Genomic DNA, 15,327 nt, shown 5'->3' with positions numbered 1-15,327 from the left:
ATTACAGCCTTCTAGCTCTTACCCTTCTACCTTTCGAATATCCCTTAAAACCGGACAAAACACTGACTAAGTTGAATTTATTCGCACGAGAGGGCTTCGGGACAATCGAGGTGTCAAACATCCTCATTTTGTCTGTTCGCAACTTTCTTTCGGACCAACCACCACCACCACCCCCCCCCCCCCCCCCCCCCATTCCTATATTTAGCATAAAACCACCGAAAATACACTGTAATCGAGGAAAAAATTATAGAAGATAAAATTGATGTGGAAAAAGAAGATAAAACACAAAAGGAGGAGGAGAGTTCCTCCGGAATATACAGATACACAACACAAAAGATATATCATCAAAATAACCAAAATTTCACAACTCAAATTTTTTTTTTTTTTTTTTTTTTTTTTTTTTTTTTTTTTTTTTTTGAGATTTAATATCATCACTTTTTAATGAAGTATGCACAATCAATACTTTGCATTACAAGGTTTACTAGTATTTACTAGAGATAAATCGCTTAAAAAGGCACTTATATAGCTCTATTATTTGAGTCAACAGCAAGTGTCGATTTATTGACGACTTGACTGCCACTTAGAGCCTAAATTGAATGTGCAAGATTTAAAACCCATGGAAATTTGATTCTACCATTTTCATGGCGTCTCACATTTTATTTTTTATATTTAATTTTATTTTTTTAAATAATTTTTTTCCTACTTATTGGCCGGAGGTCCATTCGGAAGCAATCTCTTTATCTGTCGAAGAGAGAGAGAGGACTTTCTCTACTTCTTGGAGTGTATCACTTTTGGTGGAGAAATGACTTGTCTTTATTCTCGGATAGGGGAAGGATTGTCTACATCTCACTTCCCCATACACCACTCATGTGATATTGAGTTTTGTTGTTGTAGTATTAGAGATAATTCATTAAATTCTGCTTACATATTATAGTTACTGTTTCATCACATCTCACAATAACACATGCTTAAATGTTAATGATACAAAACGAGTTCATGCCATCATAAAGATCAGGTATTAACAAAACACAAATCGTGATTAAATTATCTACAATTTTACGTCAAATTGATTACGAACAAACACTAAACCCTTGATATAAATCGGTTTCAAAATAAAAAGTAACACCGCAGAATTTACAGGATTAATCACCAAAAATAAGATTAAGCTACAACAAAATCGAAATAATAAGTTCGATTAGTTAAAGGATTGTTATTTACTACCTTTTTTATGATTTTTGAACTGATTGAGTGATTTTAATCGTTGCGCAAACCGTCAGCTGTGTTCTCTGATTTTGTGCTTCCCCACTCCTGAAGTAATCAGAGGCTGCCTATTTATAAGACTTAAATTGGGCCTGAACTATTTGGGCTTTGGTCCAACAGCAATTGTAGTACCATGTGCTTGCTTTAGATGTTCGGGGTTATGGAAATTGGTCAAAATGCCCCTGAATTCAATAGAGTTTAATCATATGCCCTATAAAATTAAAATTGAAACTAACGAAATGACCCGTAAAATTACGGGTTTATTTAAACAAAGCAGTTTAATGATATATTTTAGGTATTAAGTGAATGTAAATGCTAAAATCATTTAGTTTAATGACCCGCGAGATCACGGATTTCAACTAAGACACTTGTCGTTAACTTGGTCAGAATAAATGAACTACATTCATTCTTCCACCAACATCTTTCAATTTTCATTACAATTACAATTTTCCTTATCATAAACGTTACTTATTTAACATTAAAAGAAAGATTGAAAATACCTTGTTCAACCTCGTGAAAATCATTACAGTATTATTTTTGAATCTTCTATCATACTCTATGCCTTCATTTTAAATAGTCACTATATGATTTGACATATGTTATTGGTTTTCAGATTCTTGTTGTTTAACAAACATAAAATAATAAAACAATCAAGGTGTGATAAATTTCATCATCAAACAACACATAAAAGAGAATAGTTCTTTGGAAAATTTCTATTAACAATGACATGAAGGTTTGTACTTGCATTTTGAAAACAGAAGGTTATTAGATAATATGGTGGAGATTGATAAAAAAAAAAGAGTTGTAAAGGTTTGTACATATTGAGAAAAAGAGTTGTGATAATATATGGTGTAGATGCTCCGAGATATATGTATTTATAAAACAGTAATACCGTATTAAATATTAAATGATACTTTATTAATTATTTTTGTCTTCCAAATTGGTATTCATATATTATCAATATTTATCTATTTTTATTTTGTATCTTTTCTAATTAAAATTAATATAAAATAATGACATCATCATTATGAAAATTAAAGGTAATTAGTGAAATGATGACATCATCATTTTAGAGCTTTATATGAATACTAGTGAAATGATCCGTGGAGTCACAGGTTGTTTAAACGAAACAGTTTAATGATATGTTTTATGTATTAAGTGAATGTATATGTTAAAGGTATTTACTTTAATGACCGTGGAAACACGGATTTCGACTAAGAAACTTCTCATTATTTTTACAAACATATTAATGTACTTAATTTATTTAGGATAAATGAACTACATTTATTCTCCCACCATTCTCTTCCAATTTTTATTAAAATTATTATTTTCTTTGTCATAAAAGCCTACATTACAACCTTTTATTGAGACATGTATTTCGTATAAATATGTAACATAGTTAATCCCGTAAAGAGAACCTGTATTTGAATAATAATAATATAATAATTATAGTTATGATTATAATAATAAAGTTTGCTTAAAAATGAAGTATTTATATTTTTAGTAATAATTATTAGTAATAACAAATGCATTTTGAAATTATTTTAAAAATTAAAATACAATTATTATATAAAGGTTGTACAATATGCTTTAAAGTTTGTACATATGTTCATAAGGTATTTTGTAAAAGATTGCAAAATTTGTTACAAAGTTTGTACACATGATCATAAGAGTGTATTATTATAAGGTTGTACATAATGTTTTAAATATTGTACATGTGGTCATGATGTGTTTTATACTTTTATTATAAGAGTGTAAATAATACTTCAAATATTGTACATGTGGAGGTGTTTTATCATAAGGTTGTACATAATGCTTCATGTATTATACAATTGACATGCTAATATTATTATTAAATACAATTAATTATTTTAATAACATCATGTGAGTCTTAGAATTTTTCTCTTTATTTTTAAATTTTGTTTAAGTTTGAATAATCCTTATTTATGACATTATCATTATAGAGATTTATTAGATACTATAGATAGACTTTTAGTAAATAATTATATTTTTATTCTAAACTAATTAAGATTAATGACATCATCCATATTTATATAAATGACAAGTTTTAGCAAAATGAAGAGTTAAATTGTAAAATGATAACATCATCATTTTAGAGATTTAATAAAAGTTATAGATATAGATTGCTATGATGCGTTCTGGCGATGCATTCTGACAATACACGGGTCTGTTTTTGAACGCACAAAAGCAGACAAAAAACGCACCAAACGTGCGATTTGCCATATTCTGAGCGCGATTCATTAATTTTTTTGCTTGATTTCTCCTAGATTCCGTAATCCCTTCAACCCAGGAGCATTTGCAAACCCGTTACACATTTTACCATGCACGAATGCACCAAAAACTCTCAGTTCGCGTTTTTTGAGAAAATTCGTCAAATCCGACCTATAAATGTTGATGATAATGAAATTGGACATTGTCACATCTTCCACAATGTATAACAATTAGGTAAAATCAAGATTCGTTTAAGTTTTTGGGTTTTCTGAATCAACTGCGTGCGTGTATGTAATATATACTAATTGCGGTAATTGAAAAAAAATGAAATACTAATGTTTGGGACGTCAACGACCACACAAGTGCTAGGAAACTCAGGCATCACGCATCATGCACCGCACAAGTGTTACAAAACCCGGGCATCACAGATGTTGACATCAGTAAGATGATTTGCCACACTGCTATGAAAAAATTAACATTATCAGAGAAAATTGCTTGCCTAGGTTTTCTAAGCCTAAGGCATCGTTGAAGTTTTCAACAAATATATTGTTAAAACTACAAATTGATACTATAATTTGATAGACTGATCTTGTATTGAATAATAATTTGTTTGATACAATTGTATTGGTTTTTCAGGTTACATGAGATGAGTGTTCTTATACACTCAAGATACTACAGTTATTTCTAGTTTTGGTTAGGATCCATTTATCTTTTGGAACCATAATTACAAATAGGGAAAAAAATAGGGAAAACGGCTGTTTGTTGACAGGCTACACTTTAGCCGTTTACTTGTTTGAATTATGCAGACTTGTGATCTTCTAATTCGGGAAAGGAAGATGTGATAGCTTCTGATCCTAAAAGGTCAAATTACCTAAATAGGTAATTTGACTATTGTTGCTGTTCTTGCATTCTAACATACATACACGTCCACTCTCGACTTGAACCTACAATTTCTTGATTGAAAAGGTCATCTCTATAAATGATTTTGAATCAAGATTTGATCTTTTTTTCACCTAGCTTGTGCGGTTCTCATTTGGTTAATATGGAAATATAGGGCTCAGCGTTTCATGCTTCTGAAGATTAGAGGTTTGTTATTCCCCAATGTCAAATGCCAAATAATACTAATTAAAAGTTAAGATTAATATGTATCTAAAAATGAGAAAACTTAACGGGTCAAGTCAACTGACCGTCGACCCGTATTAGTTCGTGAATCGTAGGCACTTAAGAAGCACCAACGTACCATGTCTGCAGATATTTGGTCGACTTATGGATTTATGGGCAAATAACTACATTTTGAAGGAATAAATACATTTTGCAACATCTTTTGAATAATGTTAATGTTTTCATACGATGTAATGCATCAGGAAAATAAACCAAATAAACAAAAACCTTTCACATTCTCAGAATGCACTCATAGTTTCGAGTTTTCATCTCAATTGAGAAACTTCGGTTCAGTGACATTCTCGAGCCAAGTGACCAGATTCACCACATTTGTAACATCTCTTTGAACCATAACGACATTCACGCCCATTTCCTTTCAGATTATTCTCCTCTTCTAACTGCATATTCTGCCATCTTGCAATAGCAAATGCAGCCTGACGCGTTTTTTCAAAAGAAACCATGTCTTTTGCAGTAATGAAATCTCGTATACTATCATTCAATCCCCTTACATACAAGCAAATCAAAAACTCTTCACGTGTAACATGACATGTCAGAAACCACGCATACTTCTCAAAGCGAGAAGTATACTGTTGCACTGTTTCACGGCTTCCCATTTTAATAGTAAAATACTCTCCAACTATTTTCATCACTTTCATCATCGGACGAAACTCTTGTTTAAAGAGTTCCTTGAATTCACTCCATGTCATATTTGTTACCGTCTCGGGCCCACTCGTATCCTTAACACATTTCCACCAACGCAACGCCTCCGATCTCAACTTAATGACAGCAAATACAACCTTGTCCTCTTCAGAACAGTCAATAGCATTAAAATTTGTCTCCATACGAGAAATCCACATCATGGCTTCCATAGGATCACGCACTCCGTTAAACTCGGGAATGTACTCAGAATACTCCTCGCTCTCAAACAAAATTCTATTCTCGCGTTGGACATTTTCTTTTGATTTACAATTACCATTTCTTGTTGCTTCCATACTTACATTACTGAAAGATAAACAAACCCATATATACTTCGAATCAATGAAACAATATCAGCTCCAACAAAAGATTAAATAAAGTTCCAAATATATATACAATATATATCATCCAATTTTGCATATACAGATACACAACAGATAACATATATCATCAAAGATAACCAGAATCGTACAAACATGGTTTTTGTGATTTAATATGATCATTTTTTAATGAAATATGCACAATCATCAATAATATACATTAAAAGGTTTATTATTTGCTATGGATAAATCGCCTAAGACGGCACTTTTCAAAATTCAATATACTTTAGCATCAAGTATTAGAGACAAAACATCAAATTCTGCTCACAATTACACATGCTTAAATCTTAATGATTACACGAACACAGAACTAGTTTATGCCATCATGATGGTCAGGTCTAACACAACAAAACACAACTCGTAATTAAATTATCTACAATTTTAGGTCAAATTGATTACGAACCAAAACTAAACCCTAGATATAAATCGGTTACAAGAAATATGTAACGCTACAGGATATACAAAATTAATCACCAAAAATAAGATTATGCTACAACAAAACCGAAATAATAAGTTCAATTAGTTAAAAGATCGTTTTTACCTTTTTATGATTTTTGAACTGATTGATTGATTTTAATCGTTCGTGAGCTGTGGTCTCTTATTTTGCCCTTCCCCATTCCCTGAAGTAATCGGAGACGCCAATTTATAATACACAAATTGGGGTTTGAACTATTTGGGCTTTGGTCAAATAACAATTGTAGTACCATGGGCTTGCTTTAGACGTTTTGGAGTTACTTGTGGGGTAAATTGGTCAAAATGTCAAATTCAATATCGTTTAATGATATGCAGAGGTGAAACTAGTATTTTTTTTCATTGGGGTAAAAAAAAATTTTAAACCGTAGCAATTTTTTTAGACAAAATTTGAAGAATTTGGGGCAAAAGTTGGAGATTTTGGGGCAAAATTTGAAGATTTTGAGGCAAAAGTTGGAGAATTTGGGGCAAAATTTAAAGGTTTTGGGGCAAAATTTGTAGGTTTGGGGCAAAAAAAAATCTACCGGGGGCAAAGTCGAAAAACTCAAAAATTTTACACTGAAAAAAAAATTTCACTGGGGGCGGCGCCCCCCTCTGCCCCTACACACTTTCGCCCCTGATGATATGCCCTGTAAAATCAAAATTGCTATAATGCTTCCTGATCACGCACCATGCACGATGTGTGGTGATCCATGTGCGATGTGTGTTTTTGAGCATTTATCCGAGACATTTTATTTAACACGCAATACACAATAAAATACAAGCAACATGCACCGTGCGTGCTGCTCTTTTAAAAAGTCACTCAGATATGTTTTTGAATGCACAAAAGCACACAAACACGCACCATGTGATTTTCCAAATTCGGAGCGATTCATCAATTTTTTTGTTTGATCCTTCCCCGATTTCGTAATCCCTTCAACCTAGAAGCATTTATAAACCTGTTTACACATTGTACCATGCACGAACACACATAAAACCCTCGATTCGCGTTTTTGACAAATTTTTGCCCGATCAGCAAGTTTAAAGACGAATGTCGGTTTATTGGTGTCTGCTCCCGTGTTAGGGGGAGTAAACGGGTATAATCACGGTTTTGGTTGAACTTTATCTAGAATCGAGTAAGTGAGAAGCAAAAAAGGGAAGAAACGAACGAATTCAATAAAATCTTAGTTCGGATATACCAAATCCTATAGCGTTTAATGATATACCATATAACATCCATTCCTATCCCTACTTGTGAGGTAAATTGGTCAAAATGCCAAATCCTATAGCGTTTAATGATATACCATATAAAATCAAAATTGCTATGCTTTCTGATCATGCACCACGCATGATGTGTGCTGATCCATGTGCGATACGAGTTTCGAGCGTTTACCCGAGACATTTTATTTAACACGCAATACGCACTAAAATACAAGCAACACGCATTATGTGTGTTGCTCTTTTAAAAAGGCTATGTTTTTTAACGCACAAAGGCACACAGAAACACACACCAAACATGTGATTTTCCAAATTCCAAGTGATTCATCGTTTTTTTGTTTCATCCTTCCCCGATTTCATGATCCCTTCAACGTAGAAACATTTATAAACCCGTTTACACATTTTACCACGCACGAACACACAAAAACTCTCGATTCACATTTCTTATGAATTTTCGCCCGATCAACGAGTTTAAAGACGAATCTGGATTTAATGGTGTCTGCTCACGTGTTAAGGAGGGGGGTGGGGGGGGGGGGGGGGGCGGGGGTGTTTAAACGGGAATAATCATGATTGAAGTTTATCTCGAGTGAGTTATAAGCAAAAAAGAGATGAAATGAACGAATTCAATAAAATCGTCATTTGGTGCGTGATTTAACGGTATTGGGTGCGTGTGAGTTTTAAAACTAAATGATGCGCCTTATTAAATAACCAACACACACCATTCATGTTTCTAATTGGTTACGCGTAATGCGCTACACATGCTTAAGTGTTCGTTAACCGCATCACACACCAACATTGTAACGACCCTGGTTTTTCCAACGTTTATTTATTAATAATTGTTATTATTAATACGTGTGATAAAACGAATGTATGTTATTACATTTACGTGTTGCCATGATTGCCCGTACTTGACTTTTATGAGCTCGAAACGTCTTTGTGACACACGAAACTTCACGAATAATACTTCTAGATATTATTTGCATTCAAGATTAAGTTTTATTAATCATTTTAATTAACTAAGACTATTAGTTAGTTACTTGGGCTTTAAATGGATTAATTTGTTAATTAATGGAACTTGGACTTGTTTTAAGTTAATGGACACTTGACTTTGGGCTTACAAGCCCACCCTACATTATTAATGGACCCTTTAGCCCACTCTTTCAAGTGTAAGTATCATTTAGAACATGGAACTAGCTAGTTTTATGCCTTAATCCCCATGTAACCACCCCTTTTATCCACCTTTTCAAACTTTAACAAGCATGTAACCACAAAACAAACTCCTTCCCCCCTTTTTTTGCTGCTGTAACCGTGAGCCAAGAGGCTCCATATGGGGAGTTTGGTTTTCATTTTTTTCATCACTTCATTCACTAGTTTACTCTCTCAAAACACACACACATACTTGCTTCATTTCTCTCTCAATTCTTTCTACACTCTTGTAAGTTTATGAGGCTTTTCTTCTCTTCTTTTTGCTTGTCAAAACCGAAATCCAACACCATTTAATCATCATCATCTTTTGTTGTTTATTACTTGATCTTGTTGTAGCTTACTTACTTATAGTTATTTGTTACTTACTTACTTAGTTTACAAGAATCAAACTACCTAGTTGATTCTTCATTTTATCTTGTTATAACAAGAACAACAAGAACATAATCTATCTAGTTATGTTCTACCTTACTTGTTTCAAAAGATTATAAAGGTCATGGTTGAAAGACATACTTGAAGTTCATGAAGTAAACTTTAAAGCTTACTTTCTAAAGATCAAACTTTGGTTTGAATCTTTAAAGTATGAACAACCATGAATAATTTACTTGTTTACTTAGTTTACTACTTCATTCTTGCACTTTAATTTCATGATTTATGTTCTTGTTGGTCAAATGTTACAAGTTAACTTTGATCTCATTAATCTTGAACTTAAGGTTAACTTTAAAGTTCAAGAACATATAAAGGAAACTTTTTAATTATAACTTTGTATACTTATGCTTGATCTAGACTTTTGAGTCTTGGATCTTCAAGATCTAACTAAGAACTATGTTCTACATTTTAAGATCTTGATTTCATAAGTTCATTTTCAAGTTTGTAACTTATTATTAGTCTTATAGTTCATGTAAGTGTCAAACCTAAGACTTTGATGTAACTTTGGTTCATCAAACTACATGCAACTCTTAAGTGAGTTGTGCTTCATGTCTTAGACTTGCACTAGGGTTATGATGGTCAAGACTTGGTTAAGATGATGTAGATACATCAATGAGTTGTACACTTGAAGCTATATGCATCAAGGATGAGAACCATGATGAACATCAAGCACCAAGACCACCGGAATCCTTTTAAACTTACTGTTTCTGTCCAAAACCTACTGACCTGCTGTTTCTGTAACAGACCAGCAGACCTGGGCTGTTCTAACCATTATTTTTAGATATAAATTTTCGAGTAGATAACTTTTCATATAGGACTCGTCTTAATCCGAGTTACGTTTTAGGATTTATGGCCCTCCGATCGTCACTATGTCCTTTAACGTTGTGCAGAAATTTCTGACCTACTCGCACTTAGACCGTCGCCACGGTCAAACCAAGACGAGTTTGCTTCTGTAAATTTTACCACACTTAAGGGACTCATAGGCGGAGCCATAGCCACTGGTCTCACCTTAGTTCAGTAAGGGTAGAGGCCGTGGTGACTGACTGAAGTCAGACTTTGTTTTAAACTACTTTCATAAACGAAACCTACCTTACGCCTTTTGTTTAATGATGAATGATGATGACCCTTAAGACCTTAAATATATACTTTTAAACCTATTAAGACGATTTACTGACTTAGTACTATTTGACTTAGGTTGAGGACTTCGGACCGATTACTTGCACACCTTTTCCGAACCGACTTTACGACTACTTTATCATTGTGAGTTATAGCATTCCCTTTTTACTTTAACTTATTTTGGGAACTGAGAATACATGCGGATTTTATGTTTTACATACTAGGCACGAGTACTTAAACTTATATATGTGTGTGTTATACAACGGCATAAACATTCCCTTTAGCTCGGTAACGTTTAATCATTGGTTTTTGAACCGTGAACGCGAATCTTAGATATGGATCCATAAGGTTTGACATCCCCACTCGGGCTAGTAGCGCTAGCATTTAACTAGTGTTTAATACTTCGTAGACATACGAACTTGCCAAGTGTACTTTCAGGGGGTATAAATATTAAGTTAGTTACCAAGTGCCCATGGTTAACATATACTTTATCATACTGTTTTGAAACGCTCTTTGTAGCACTGAAATCTCGTGGCCTACCTTACATACTGTTATACTTAAACTATAGCTCACCAACCTTTGTGTTGACGTTTTTAAGCATGTTTTTCTCAGGTGCTTGAGGTTAGCTTCCGCTGTGTACTAGTCGTGCTGTAGACACCCGCTGCTTAGAGTTGTCATCGCATGAACTACCTTATTTTGCATTCAAACATTCGTACTTTTGAAATATGACTTGTAACGACCATTGTGGTCACATACACTTATTATTTGCTTCTACTTAGTGAAGCATGCTTTTGAAATGTAAAACATTTGATGTCGGTTATGACATCACCTTTTTATCGTGAATGCAACTTCTTTAATTACAGCATATAGTACTTAACCTTGTAATGATCCTGTTGTTGATGATTCGTACATGATGGTTTTGTACGGGGCATCACATTTGGTATCAGAGCATTGGTTGTAGGGAATTAGGTTGCATTAGTGAGTCTAAGACCGACCCGAGTAGGATTCACTAATAGGACTAATCTACAACTTGCTAGTTTACTTGTTTCCGCTGAATTTACTGCATGCTACTGCTTACTTTTTCCGCTATATGCCGTATGCTACTACATGATTTCACTACTGCATGATGCTACTTGCTTTCGATTGCATGCTACCTTCATACGAATTGCTGTTATTGCCATGCTAGTTACTGTTATACATGATTTAAACTGTTGGCCTATTATTTGCTTGCTTTATGACATACTGACATGGAAAATTTATTTTTTCCTTGATCAGATGTCGGATGTTCCACCTGCTGGCATTTCGGGCAGTACAGACTCAGACCCCGTCGCCCTACCTACTGCTACACCTGCTGCTGCTACTGCCAATACACCGGCTCCGACACCCACTAGTGATCTCGACGCTTCCACTTCCGGAGCTGGTACTAGTGCACCTGCCCCAGTGTCTGCTCCCAGACCCTCGAGGTCACAGCCCCGCATTGGTGGTATTGAGATCCCCGCGGAGTTCGGGGAAGGGCCGTTTCGTAATCACATGCGCACGCCTTGCCGACGCACTCCCGACGGACGTTTAGTCGTGATTCCGCCAGGCAGACACAGACAGATGTTGGCCGCCTTCGGACGCTTCAGATTACCAGCTCAGCCACCAGTGTCACCACCACACGATTCGGATGACTCATCATCCGACGATTCTTCATCATCAGACGACTCCAGCGATGATGAGGATCCTGCTGATAGACCTATTCAGGCACCTTCCACCCCGCTGAAGAAGCGGTACCGTTTCGACGGCACCGTCATTCCAGGGGTGAATGGAGGTCGTGCTTTTACTGACGCATTTGGCCATCGTCGTAGGGTTACTGCTCGTAAACGAGTTGTGCCATACCCTGCCGACCCACAGATACGTAAGGTTCCCCGTTACGTATTGACTATTCCTGGAACCGTACCACCTAGATTTAGTTACGGACCACTTACATCTAGGGACGTACCGTCTACATCCGGAGCCGGACCATCTACATCAGCACCACCGGCACCACCCGCACCACCCGCCCCACCTGCACCGCCTGCCCCACCAGCTCCCTCTAACGAGGAACTGATGAGGGAGATTGAGACTCTCCGAGCTCGAGTCACTGAGCTCGAGGAGCAGTTGGCTAGAGGAGCAGTTCACCCGCCTTCACCGTAGGACTTTGTATTTAGATTTCATGATGTAATCTAGATATAGTTTCATGTATTTCATATGTATTGTACGAACTTATTCAGATGTATGAAACTTATTATTATTAATGAATGGAACTTTGCGTTATTTAATTCTTGCACGATGTTCTATCTACATTGTTGTACGATGATTCTGTGGTATTTGTACCTAGATGCATTATTTAATAACATGTGATGTTTTGATTCCATGTTGGTCACTATATACTGTATTATTACTACTTGCATGCTGGATTTTGACTTGAGTCAAAATTTTGTTTAGAATACCATGGCTAACGGAAGATCCACACCTACCGCCTCCCAGATTGAGGACATGATCAACGAACGGGTCGCTGCAGCCCTAGCAGAAAGAAATCTCGAAGCTCCACCGCCACCACCACCAGTTATTCCACCCGTTCGAAATGGGTGTACATACAAGGAATTCCAGAGCTACAAACCGCATAACTTCAGCGACACCGAGGGACCAGTTGGTCTCACCAGATGGTTCGAGAAACTTGAATCAGTATTCCGAGTTAGCAACTGTTTGGAGGACAATAAGACCAAGTTTGCATCTTGCACGCTATCTGACGGCGCGCTAACGTGGTGGAACATGTTAGCTCAAGCGAAAGGTATCGATGAGGTGAATGCTACGCCATGGGAGGAATTCAAGGCGACTATGATTGATGAGTATTGTCCGAGAACCGAAATTCAGAAGATGGAAATTGAATTCATGCAGTTGAAGGCCGTAGGGAACGACCTTAACAGTTACAATCGTAGGTTTTTGGAGTTGGCTCTTATGTGTCCAACCATGGTCACCCCCGAATTCAAGCGCATGGAGAAATACTTCTCGGGACTCCCTAAGTCCATCAAAGGAAATGTCACCTCATCCAAACCACCGAATGTTCCCGAAGCAATGCGCATGGCGCATACTCTCATGAATCAGATTCTTATTGATGAGCCGGAGAAGGCTAAGTTTGAAGCTGGTAGTAGCAAAAAGAGGAAATGAGACAACAACCACAACAACAACAACAACAACAACAACAACAACAACAACAACAACAACAACAACAACAACAACAACAACAACAACAACAACAACAACAACAACAACAACAACAACAATAACAGGGGGAGAAACTACGATCAGACCCCCGCCAAGAGGCACAACAATGGTGGAAACCCTAATCCCAACAACAACACCAACACCAACCCGAACTACAAAGGAACCTTACCACAATGCAAGAGGTGTTACAAACACCACACTGGGTATTGCAATGTTGTCTGTGAGAAATGCCAACGGGCTGGGCATATCGGGAAAGACTGCAAGGTCACCACTTTGAATGGGAAGCCAAACACCAATGGACCGAAGAAGTGCTACGAATGCGGGCAGACGGGCCATTTCAGAAACACGTGCCCAAACAAACGAAAGGATGGTGGACCACCGCGCGCTAGAGCTTTCAATGTTAATGCTAGGGACGCACGCGAAAACCCCGACTTGGTGACAGGTATATTCACAATCAACAATCTTTTAGCTTCTGTCCTATTTGATACTGGTGTCGATAGAAGCTATGCATGTAGACATTTTTGCGATAAGTTAGATTGGTCGTTAGTTCCTTTAAAGGAAGGTATGCTTGTCGAAGTAGCCAACGGTAAACTTGAAAAGGTTGACCAAATTAGTCGTGGAGCTATTATCAACATAGCTGGTGCAGATTTCGAAATTGATTTGATACCTATCAAACTGGGAAGTTTTGACGTGATCGTCGGTATGGATTGGTTGAGCAAGATAAAGGCCGATATTATCTGTGGAGATAAAGCACTTCGCATACCGCAAGAAGATGGCGAACCACTGGTTATCTATGGAGAGAGATGTACCTCGAAGTTGAACCTCATTAGTTGCGTGAAAGCGCAAAAGATTATGAAGAAGGGACGTTTTGCTGTCCTAGCACATGTGAAAGCGGTAGAAACTGAGGTGAAGAGCGTGAATGACGTTCGAATTGTGAACGAATTTTCCGATGTCTTCCCAGAGGAATTGAAAGGACCCATCCTAATCCATCCGGACGAAGTCCATATTGATTATAAACGATTCACAACAGTTGATTACATCGCGAGGTATTTGACCTCTATATGATACATTTTACAAACATTTCATTCGTTTTTGAAAAGACAAACTTTCATTACAACGAAAGTTGACGGCATACATACCATTTTATAATATATCTAACTATAACTGATTTAATAATAATCTTGATGATCTCAACGACTCGAATGCAACATCTTTTGAAATATGTCATGAATGACTCCAAGTAATATCTTTAAAATGAACAATTACACAGCGGAAGATTTTTTTCGTACCTGAGAATAAACATGCTTTCAAGTGTCAACCAAAAGGTTGGTGAGTTCATTAGTTTAACATAAATAATCATTTCATAATTTTAATAGACCACAAGATTTCATATTTCCATTTCTCATAAACATACGTCCCATGCATAGAGACAAAAAATATCATTCATATGGATTGAACACCTGGTAACCGACATTCACAATATACATAATAAGAATATCCCCATCATTCCGGGATCCTCCTTCGGACATGATATAAATTTTGAAGTACTAAAGCATCCGATACTTTGGATGGGGCTTGTTGGGCCCGATAGATCTACCTTTAGAGTTCGCGTCAATTAGGGTGTCTGTTCCCTAATTCTTAGATTACCAGACTTAATAAAAAGGGGCATATTCGATTTCGATCATTCAACCATATAATGTAGTTTCGATTACTTGTGTCTATTTCGTAAAACATTTATAAAAGATTGCGCATGTATTCTCAGCCCAAAAATATATATTGCAAAAGCATTTAAAAAGGGAATAATGAAACTCACCTAATGTATTTTGTAGTAAAAATACATATGACGACATTAGACAAACTGAACAATGCAGGGTTGGCCTCGGATTCACGAACCTATACCATTTGTATATATATTAACACATATAATGGTAATCAA

The 15,327-nt window shown here is 36.1% G+C and overlaps 1 protein-coding gene across 1 annotated transcript; it reads right to left on the bottom strand.

Annotated features, from left to right (window-relative positions):
• Positions 1-4,873: 4,873 nt before the first annotated feature.
• On the bottom strand, positions 4,874-6,400 carry LOC139858733 (uncharacterized). Its single transcript, XM_071847572.1, has 2 exons — positions 6,271-6,400; positions 4,874-5,655 (listed from the first exon to the last, which is right to left on the bottom strand). Exon 2 carries the CDS (start codon positions 5,643-5,645, stop codon positions 4,944-4,946), a length of 702 nt encoding a protein of 233 aa, XP_071703673.1. The 5' UTR covers positions 5,646-5,655; positions 6,271-6,400; the 3' UTR covers positions 4,874-4,943.
• Between the last annotated feature and the right edge of the window lie 8,927 nt (positions 6,401-15,327).

The sequence above is a fragment of the Rutidosis leptorrhynchoides genome, chromosome 7, assembly GCF_046630445.1.
Source record: "Rutidosis leptorrhynchoides isolate AG116_Rl617_1_P2 chromosome 7, CSIRO_AGI_Rlap_v1, whole genome shotgun sequence".
NCBI lineage: Eukaryota > Viridiplantae > Streptophyta > Magnoliopsida > Asterales > Asteraceae > Rutidosis > Rutidosis leptorrhynchoides.
The sequence above is the reverse complement of the archived record's forward strand: the minus strand, read 5'-3'. Positions and strand labels throughout refer to the sequence as shown.

Excerpts from the sequence above, each read along its gene's own strand:
- LOC139858733 (XM_071847572.1), bottom strand. The coding sequence starts at position 5,645 with ATGGAAGCAACAAGAAATGGTAATTGTAAATCAAAAGAAAATGTCCAA.